Below are 9,704 nucleotides of genomic sequence, written 5' to 3' on the forward strand. Positions count from 1 at the left end.
TGTTGCATTGCATTTTAAATTATTTGTATCGCACTAATTACGTTAGTTGTGTGTTGTATTTTAAATTAAGTTAAGATGATTTGTATCGTATAAATTATTTAAATAAATTTTGTTTTTATTAAAAAAATTAAAAAATAAATTGCTAAGTGTTTATTATTTTAATTTAATTTTAATTGATAATTGTAATTTTATGTAATCATAAAAACAAAAATATAAATATAAATAAGAATATGAAATAAAAAGTGGTGAAGTAGAGTGTTGAATGAAAAAACTAATGGAGAGGGTAAAAGTTGAATGAGTGTTGAATGAATAGGTGGAAGAAAGAGAAAATGATGTGAAGCAAAAAAGGTGGTGTTGACTGTTGAGTGTTGAGACTATTATAGATGGTCTTAAAAGTTACAACATGCATAAACTGTCAAAAATTCAGTAAAAAAACATGCATAAGGCCGTACCAATCGAAGCCCACGAGGCCCAATTAACTTTGAAAGGGAAATAAAATCGTGACAAGCGGCAGAGCTCTTAATATAAATAGTGAAACGTACAATCAGAAACTTTCAGATCAGAGGGTTAGGTTTTCGGCAATCTACTCGTACAAGGTACATCTTTCTCTTCTCTCCTTTCCCCTTTTTCCCCAATTCAATTGATCTTCCTTTCAATTTTGTTCTTTCCATCGGATCTAGTAATTGCATTCATCTCCTTCAATTTTGCAGTTCCTGTTTTCAATTTCATCGATTTTTTTAATCCCCTTTCGATTTTGGATTTAAAATTGGTTAATTAGATCTAGACATTATCGATGCTTGCAACTAATTTGTGCTCGCAATTAAGTTAATTTTGTTGATTAATAACGCAATTTCAGTTATTTGTTTAATACAGCTAGAAGAGATCGACAATGCCTCGCTATGATGATAAGTATGGCAATACTCGCCTCTATGTTGGTCGCTTGTCCTCACGGACCCGTTCACGCGATCTGGAGCGGGTTTTCAGCAGATATGGAAGGTAATTTTCATTTTTTTAAACTCAATTCATTATAATTCTATTAACAAGTGTTGAATTTTGTTATCGCTGTATGCAATTGTACGTTTTTTTTTTTTTAAGATTTTATGTGCAAAACCATTTGTTTTTATGTAATATTTGTGTTTGCTTGAATGACTTTATTTGTATGTGTATCTAATTCTTAGATTAGATGGTTAGATTAGGTTTAGCAATAATTTTGTTGTCCTACTGTGTGGGGTTATTGTCGGTCTTGTTCAGCTTATGTCAATGTGTGAATAATGAATGAAAAATGATTATCATGTCTCCTTGATTCATTTTCCTTTGTTGATTTGCAAAGGAGTTAGATTAGTGATAAGTAGGGTTGGGGTGTTGTCCTAGTCTTATAGAAAGTTAGGGGGGATAAAATACAGGTTCTTTCCAAGCTATGATTTGCGCTTGGGATTTATGTTGGTTATTCCTCATGTTATGCGTGGGATCCGTATCCCATAGGTGTCATTTTTAACTTAAATGATCTTGTTGAAGGTTTTTTGGGTTTTTGCCAAACCCGGAGGTCTGTGGTGGGAGGGTGGCCATGGTGGAATTGGTGGAAATTCCTACCTGAGTGTTGACTTTGGCGATTCTTTCTGTAATGTTATTGCGTGTTTTTATGGAATTGGCAACAATCACAAACTGGTGTTTAGTTCGTCTTTGAGGGGCGAAGTATCATACAGTTCCAGTAGTTAAGTAATGATGGCCTTACTGTTTATGGAAACCATTTCCGCAGAGTTCGAGATGTGGATATGAAGCATGATTACGCCTTCGTTGTAAGTTCTCACCTTTCCCTGCCTTGTTACTTTTTTTATTTCTCTTCACTTTGATATCTGCTAATTGCTCTGCTCAAAGGTTGCTTTTAGTATCTACTTGGAGGAGTTCAATTATAGATTGTGGTAAGATTTTTGCGTTTCTTTCCTGGCTTGTTCCTTACATATTTTGAGCAGGAATTTAGCGATCCTCGAGATGCTGATGATGCAAGATACAATTTGGATGGGCGTGATGTTGATGGAAGTCGTCTTATTGTGGAATTTGCAAAAGGGGTATGGATCACTACTTCCCTACAGTGCTTATTATACATTTTTGTTTAAAATTTATATTTCTTTAGTATGGATGTTCCTGTTTGATGTTGATGCATTAGATGTTTCATTTGAAAGTTCCTGCTCTATGTATATACTTGTTCGAGTGTCTGATCTTTAGTTGCATATAGCTACATATTGGCAATTTGCAAGGGATGCTTATGTGTGTGTGTGTTTGTTTGATTCTGCCATAATATGTATTTAGGATTTTTGCTATGCTAGCCCTAGTGCCCCATAGTTTTATTTTTGGCAATCTTAGTGCCTCATAGTTAATTGTTCCTGCTTTTTGGCATACTACTTTTGTTATTTTCTTTCGAATTTCAATTAATCAATTTTGTTTAGCAGGTAATGTCCTTAACTCCTAATCTGAATCATTCCTCGAAAATGTATAGGAGACCTTCATTTAATTTTGTAATATTCAACTAGTTTGCTAGCTTTTTATTGGTTTTGTATTATTAACTCCTCCTCATGTTATATACCAGCATAATAACAAGCAATTTACATTAGTGTACATTGTACAACAATGTTGGTCTGTTTTGTTCATTTTGGTGGCTTGCATTTATACTTGAACGGTTTGCTTGAATACTTATAAAATCAATTGCACTTGTACCTTGCCATTTCTGATCATATTGCTATTTTCCTTTGGGATTCTGATTACTCAGGTTCCTCGGGGTTCCCGCGACTCTCGGGATTCTCGGGAATATTTGGGTCGAGGTCCACCTCCTGGTTCTGGACGCTGCTTTAACTGTGGCATTGATGGCCACTGGGCTAGAGATTGCAAAGCTGGGGACTGGAAGAACAAGTGTTACCGCTGTGGGGAGAGAGGTCATATAGAAAAAAACTGCAAGAACAGTCCCAAAAAGTTGAGGTAGGCCATGGTGTTGAGTTTCCAAACTGTTGCTGTATTTTTAATTTGTTGTTGACGTGTTTATTGCCACAATGCTTTCTAATTAGTTTTATGAGCCTTTAACTGATGATTTCAATTCGACTTGTTCTAGCAGCAGACATGCACGGAGTGTTTCACGTTCTCCAGGCAGGTCTCGTTCTCCAGCCAGGTCACGTTCTCCAGTCAGGTCACGTTCTCCTGCCAGATCACGTTCTCCTGCCAGATCACGCTCTCCTAGGCGCGGCAGAAGCCGAAGCTACAGCCCAGCTCGCAGCTATAGGTCAGTACTCACACGCTGTAAAATGATTTAAACTGTTTGCTGTTAGACATTATTGTTCTTTACTTTTTAGCTGAACTTTGGGTGCTCTTCTTTTTTCCAGCCGATCAAGATCTCCTGTCAGAAGAGATAGGAGCCCAGTTGCTGATGATAGATCACGGAGTCCTCCACCCTCCAAGTCAAGGAAGTATAGTCGATCTCCTGAAGGCAGTCCTCAAAAGAGCACATCACCTGGGAATGATAGGGTGGTTGCAACCCAAGATGGGTCTGATTACAGTGATGGTCCTAAAGTGAAGAGCAGAAGCCCCTCAAGAGACAATGAAGATAGCCCTAAGGCTAATGGGCGTAGCCGAAGCCGTAGCCGCAGCCCCAGGGATGAGGATAGGAGCCCCATAGAGGATGATGACAACAACCGCCGCTCTCCATCACCTTAGAAGTATTTTTCCTTATAAAAACGAGCTCAGGACGTGGCCAGGATATTTATATGCTTTGTTTGTCAAATGCACTATATCCAATTTTTTTTGAAAGAAACTTAATTTATGCTTTAGTTATGAACAACAGTTTTATGTATGTTATATTTAATTTTAAACCTCTTGGTTGTGACATTTGTGACTTATGTTTTTGAAAATAATTTTCTAGTGTTGGCATAACTTAAAATCAATGTCATTCGTTGTGAGAAATTCTAAAACTGCATGTTCTAATCTTGGTATTGTGATTTTGGAAGCCTTTGTTGCTTGGTAAATCTGAATAGTCTGGAAGTTTATAGCTGGTTCTATTTTATCTAAATTTGCGATCAGTGATGATTTATAATTATTGATTGATCGTTGATAGGTATTGTTTCAATTTTTTTTTTTGACGGAGGTATTGTTTCAAAATATGTTTGAGTAATTTAGTAATTTGTTTTTGTCTTGTCTTCTCACCTTAAAATTAGATGTCGGCTCGATGTAGAAAAATCTTTATAAAAATAGCTGTTTTTTTTTGGACGTTTAAAATAATTTTATTAATAAAAGTCCGGCAACAAATAAAAAGTCACGAATGAAGAAATATAAGGCGGAGTTTCTTCAATCTATATGTAATCCTCAATAATAGAACCAACATAGTGGGAAGATTGTCGACGATTAGTCGATGCCAAAATCACATTTGAAGCATTTGATTCCGCTATAAGATTCACAAAAGACAAATCTTTTGCAAATTCCAAACCTTTCTCATAGCTAAAGCTTGTGCTACTTCTGAGTCTGGTACCTCCCTCAATCGGATGTGCTGCATCAACATTAAGCTTGTAATATCCACTAAGTGAGGTTGTCCAATGAACATCAAATATAGGCATATTTGGACCTCCACTTAGCATCTCCAACAACACTCCACTAACACTTTTAAAATTAGTAATAGTTCTTTGTGCCTTTTGAACAACGGCATTCACATCAGTATAAGTCCCTTCGAAACATTTTTTATTTCTAGCGCACCATATTTCATAACACACGCCATCACCTGAACTATAACATTCTCAATTGCATCAATAATATTTTTTTCTAGCACACCATATTTTTTTTTATAAAAATAGCTGCTTAGAAAAGAACTTAATATATAAAAAAACATTATCGGGAGAATTATTTTGAAAGCGATTCTGGACTTATGGGTTTGTGATCATTTTCTGATTAAAAATACAACTTTAATTTTCAAATTGAATTCAATTTCTTTTGTCCCTATGACTCTCATGGTTATCAAATTCGTATTAATACATTAATTTGTACGAATCTTATAAACACAAAGTGAATCAATTTGTAGATTCGAAATCAGGTAAATTTTCTTGTAAATTTGCTTATACCCACTTTTATAGTGTAATTTCCATTGAAGTTATTGTTCCAAATGCAACAATCCTCAATAATTTTAACGAAGCAAGGGGTGGATTCGACATTAAAAACTCCCACAATTTAGAATGTGACTCCAAACAAGCTTACCCAATAGGGACCTTCTTCCCCCTCTAATTCTCTCGTGGTTCTCTTAAAAACTCAAAAATCTTCAACTTAAGTTATACTAACATAAAACTTGTTTTTATGCTTTTGAGTTCTAGAATTTAAAATAGGGAATGTTGAGTTTTAGAATCCGAACCAATGTTTTACATGAAGTAAAATTGTACTAGAAAACAAAAATCAGGGGCCACAAGTGACTATACGTCTCCAAGTGACTAGAAAACAATTATTTATTTGCTTTGGTTTATTTTGGAAATTATTTTTAGTGCTTGAAACAAATATATATATATATACACACACACATGGAATATCAGTTTTGACTTGGACTAACTATCATATACTAGTAACTATGTTTCCTATTGTTTCTAAAATTATATCATATAGTAACTAAGTTTCCTATTGTTTCTCAAATTAAACTTGTTCAATGTGCATCATAATTTTAGCACACCTTCCCTTAATCTTCTCTTTTATTGTTATTACTTATGAGCATAGCCTATAAAGGAAAACCTATAGAGACTGTGATATTTATTAAGAGGCAATTCCTAACACAAATGGAAGTAAATGAGATGGAATTGAGATGTGTGGTTTCTGCATAGTTAGTTGTGTGCATTTGATTGTGATATGTTTTATAGGTCTGGACTGTTTATGCAGATTGAGATATGCTTTACAATAGTATTTATTAAGAACTGGGATAAGGACTGAGATAAGATGAAGTTGGCAATTGAAGAGGTGGAGACTGTCAATGTTTATGCAGATTGAGATATGTTTTACAGTAGTATTTATTAAGAGGCAATTTAAGAAACTGAGATAAGGACTGAGATAAGATGAAGTTGGCAATTGAAGAGGTGGAGACAGTCACTGTTTATGCAGATTGAGACAGTAGTGTTTATTGAGACAGTAATGTTTATTAAGAGGCAAATACTGGATATTGATACTCATATGCTCTCTTTTGATCTAGTCATCTCTTCTTTTCCTAAAGACTACAACTTAATAAAAGGTGGGCTTCTTCAAAAAATAAAATAAAAGGTGGAGGTGGCCTCAACACCTATTAAGCTCTGTGGAAGTAAGTAGAAGTAAATGAGATGAAATTAAGCTTCTGCAGAGGAGCATAATTGTTATGTGCATTTGATTGTGTGAACCTGCTAGAGAAGTCATGTTTTGTCAAATTTAAGAGGGCAGAGGCTGTGCATGCCCATTGACAAAGTAGAATAAATGAGAATAATATTACTCATACAATATTTATTAAGAGGCATGTTTTGTTATTTTTCAACATAAATTTGGTATACAAAAAAGAGGCTGCATATGCAGACTGAGAAAGTAGAATAAATGAAAATATTATACATCAAATTTAAGAAAATTTAAGAGACAGAGACAGTATAGAATAAATAAAAATATTATTCAGTTTTGACTTGGTGTAGTAACCAAGTTTCCTATTGTTTTTAAAATCATATAGTAATTAAGGATTGACTTGCTAATTATAGCATTTCAATGAATTCCTTTAGTTGTTTTATAGTGGAGTTTCCTCCTAGTGAATTCAGTAAATTGCTTTTATAATGTGACTCCAAAGAAGCTTACCCAATAGGGCAACATCATATTCTAAAGATGCATAGACCTCGTACCCATAACATCAAAATGCAAAGGTTGAAGGATTTTCTTCCAGCTCACCATACGCATGGCCATATTCTTCGTACCATTCCAAATGAAGTTTCTCAAGTTTATGTAGAATAATGAAAATATTATTCAATTTTAACTTGGTCTCACACTATCATATACTAGTAACTAAACTAAGTTTCCTATTGTTTCTAAAATCAGTTTTGACTTGGACTCACTATCATATATTTGTAACTAAGTTTCCTATTGTTTCTAGAATCATATCATATAGTAACTAAGTTTCCTATTGTTTCTCAAATTAAACTTGTTTAATGTGCATCATAATTTTAGCACACCTTCCCTTAATCTTCTCTTTTATTGTTATTACTTATGAGCAGAGCCTATAAAGGAAAACCTATAGAGACTGTGGTATTTATTAAGAGGCAATTCCTAACACAAATGGAAGTAAATGAGATGGAATTGAGATGTGTGGTTTCTGCATAGTTAGTTGTGTGCATTTGATTGTGATATGTTTTACAGGTCTGTTTATGCAGATTGGGATATGTTTTACAGTAGTATTTATTAAGAGGCAATTTAAGAGGCAAATACTGGATATGAATACTCATATTAAGCTCTGTGGAAGTAAATAGAAATAAATGAGATGGAATTAAGCTCTGTAGCTTCTGTAGAGGAGCATAATTGTTATGTGCATTTGATTGTGATAATCTGCTAGGCAATTTAAGAAACTGAGATAAGGATTGAGATAAGATGAAGTTGGCAAGTGAAGAGGTGGAGACTGTCGCTGTTTATGCAGATTGAGATATGTTTTACAGTAGTATTTAGGGTTAAATTGCACTTTTGACCTCCTATGTTTGGAAAACTTGCGATTTTGGCCCCCTATGTTTCAAAATAGCAATTCTAGCCCCCTATTTTTACCCCCTTTTGCAAAAGGTCAATTTTGACCAAGTCAACGCTGATGTGGCAAGTTTTAGGTGACTCAGCTGCCACATCAGTTTTTTTTTTTTTTTTTTTTGCATCTTATAATTTAAAAACAATTAAAAAAATAAAACAAGGAAGGAGTCACGTGAGGGAAAATCCTTCAGTACATCTATTTGATTTTGTTGAGATATATATACTTGATGGTTGACTATTTTAGCGAGATATACCAAACAGAATAATAGTGATATCTCTGCATGATTATTGTGAGCAAATAAAGCTAATTATGTAGGAGACAATTTAGGAGATTTTGTTTCTTTACAATTATTTTGTTTCTGTAAATGTGCATTTTGCTACCTGTATGTATTGGTACCTGATGTATGAATAAAGACAAGGGAAATGGTGCAATAACACATGAAGGTTCAAGTAACATGAAGATTCCTGACAAATATATCTTAAAGTAAGTTTTCTTTTGTCTATATACTATGAATTTATTGTTTTGTGATTTAAATATGGTTGGTGGAACAATATTAAAGTGTTGGTAGGTCAAGTTTTTGTCTGTATACGTGAATTGTTTTGTGATTTAAACATGCTTTCTTTATTATATTTGCTTTAGGGGTTCTACAAGGACAAAGAGGAATCAGTACACTGTTACATGCAATAGATGTGGAACTTTGGGCCATAACAAAAGGTCTTGCAACGGAAAGACTGTTGCTGATAGGATGATTCCAAAGGGTGGAAACAAGGTAACAAATTAGAATTTCAGAGTAACTCTTAAATGAATCAATACACTAGCTTGTATTTTATTACAGTTGAGCTAATATCATAAATATGTGAATTTCAGAGTAACGCTACCATGAATCAACCTGGACCAAGTACAACAACTAGGCATGCACCAACTGCAACAAAAAGTAAAGGACCTGTAGCAACTGGTACTAAAGGGCCTGCAACAACTGGACCAAGTGGGTTAAGGAGGAGTCCTAGGAAGAGGAAGAATGACAATACAACTCCTAATGTGATTACACCAAGTGCAGCAACTATACCAAGTGGACAAAGAAAGAGTGCTAGGATTACTACTAATGTTGTTGATCCAATTGGGACTCAACAATCTGTCAACAAGCCTTAGATTGATATTTCAGTTACGTTTTGATAATGGACATGTTATGTTATTTTGATTATGCAAGTGCCTTTTTTTTGTGTTATGCAAGTGTCTTGAACCTCCATTTTGGTTGAAATGAATTAATGACTTGACTTGTTATGTTGTTTTGATTATGTTTTTTGAGTTAGACAAATGTTTCATTTGCTCTATGCGGTGCTCATGAGGAGTAGCAAAAATACAAGTAAAATTGTAAAACTGAACAACAAAAACAAAACAAAAAATTGAGATGAGAAAGATAGGAGTAACCAACCTTGGATGAAAATGAATTAATATCATGTGAGAGGAATCAAAATTGAAACGAAGAAGTCATTCCTATTCCAATTATTAAGCAGCTTAGGATAAAAGCACAAAGTAAAAATGAAAGGACAAAAGTCACGTGACTCCTTCCTTGTTTTATGTTTTTTATTTAATTGTTTTTAAATTATAAGATGCATAAAAAAAAAATGATGTGGCAGCTGAGTCACCTAAGTGACTTGCCACATCAGCGTTGACTTGGTCAAAATTGACCTTTTGCAAAAGGGGGTAAAGATAGGGGGCTATAATTGCTATTTTGAAACATAGGGGGCCAAAATCGCAAGTTTCCGAAACATAGGGGACCAAAAGTGCAATTTAGCCTAGTATTTATTAAGAGGCAAATACTGGATATGGATACTCATATGCTCTCTTTTGATCTAATCCTCTCTTCTTTTCCTAAAGACTACACCTTAATAAAAGGTGGGCTTCTTCAAAAAAATAAAATAAAAGGTGGAGGTGGAGGTGACCTCACCACCTATTAAGCTCTGAG

General features: G+C 34.3%; 2 protein-coding genes across 5 annotated transcripts; both read left to right on the forward strand.

Moving 5' to 3' along the window:
* The first annotated feature begins 455 nt into the window (after window positions 1-455).
* On the forward strand, window positions 456-3,870 carry LOC123888837 (serine/arginine-rich splicing factor RS2Z32-like). Of its 4 annotated transcripts, none has more exons than XM_045938027.1 (7): window positions 456-596; window positions 874-996; window positions 1,757-1,796; window positions 1,971-2,066; window positions 2,765-2,970; window positions 3,101-3,268; window positions 3,369-3,870. In XM_045938027.1, the coding sequence occupies exons 2-7, from the start codon at window positions 890-892 to the stop codon at window positions 3,697-3,699; spliced, it is 948 nt and encodes a 315-aa protein (XP_045793983.1). In that variant the 5' UTR covers window positions 456-596; window positions 874-889; the 3' UTR covers window positions 3,700-3,870. The 4 variants fall into 4 exon arrangements, with proteins under 4 accessions (XP_045793983.1, XP_045793984.1, XP_045793985.1 ...); XM_045938028.1 differs by having other exon boundaries at window positions 527-596; window positions 3,104-3,268; XM_045938029.1 differs by lacking the exon at window positions 456-596 and having other exon boundaries at window positions 1,516-1,796.
* Window positions 3,871-8,162: 4,292 nt separating this feature from the next.
* Window positions 8,163-8,973, forward strand: LOC123892762. Its single transcript, XM_045942622.1, has 3 exons — window positions 8,163-8,221; window positions 8,378-8,507; window positions 8,606-8,973. Exons 1-3 carry the CDS (start codon window positions 8,193-8,195, stop codon window positions 8,885-8,887), a joined length of 441 nt encoding a protein of 146 aa, XP_045798578.1. The 5' UTR covers window positions 8,163-8,192; the 3' UTR covers window positions 8,888-8,973.
* The last annotated feature ends 731 nt before the right edge of the window (window positions 8,974-9,704 follow it).

This window comes from Trifolium pratense, linkage group LG6, assembly GCF_020283565.1.
Source record: "Trifolium pratense cultivar HEN17-A07 linkage group LG6, ARS_RC_1.1, whole genome shotgun sequence".
Lineage (NCBI taxonomy): Eukaryota > Viridiplantae > Streptophyta > Magnoliopsida > Fabales > Fabaceae > Trifolium > Trifolium pratense.

Coding starts and splice junctions, on each gene's coding strand:
- LOC123888837 (XM_045938027.1), top strand. CDS start 890: ATGCCTCGCTATGATGATAAGTATGGCAATACTCGCCTCTATGTTGGT. Junction 2,067..2,764: donor TTGTGGAATTTGCAAAAGGG/GTATGGATCACT, acceptor CTGATTACTCAG/GTTCCTCGGGGTTCCCGCGA. Junction 3,269..3,368: donor AGCCCAGCTCGCAGCTATAG/GTCAGTACTCAC, acceptor TCTTTTTTCCAG/CCGATCAAGATCTCCTGTCA.
- LOC123892762 (XM_045942622.1), top strand. CDS start 8,193: ATGAAGATTCCTGACAAATATATCTTAAA. Junction 8,222..8,377: donor CCTGACAAATATATCTTAAA/GTAAGTTTTCTT, acceptor TATTTGCTTTAG/GGGTTCTACAAGGACAAAGA. Junction 8,508..8,605: donor TTCCAAAGGGTGGAAACAAG/GTAACAAATTAG, acceptor TGTGAATTTCAG/AGTAACGCTACCATGAATCA.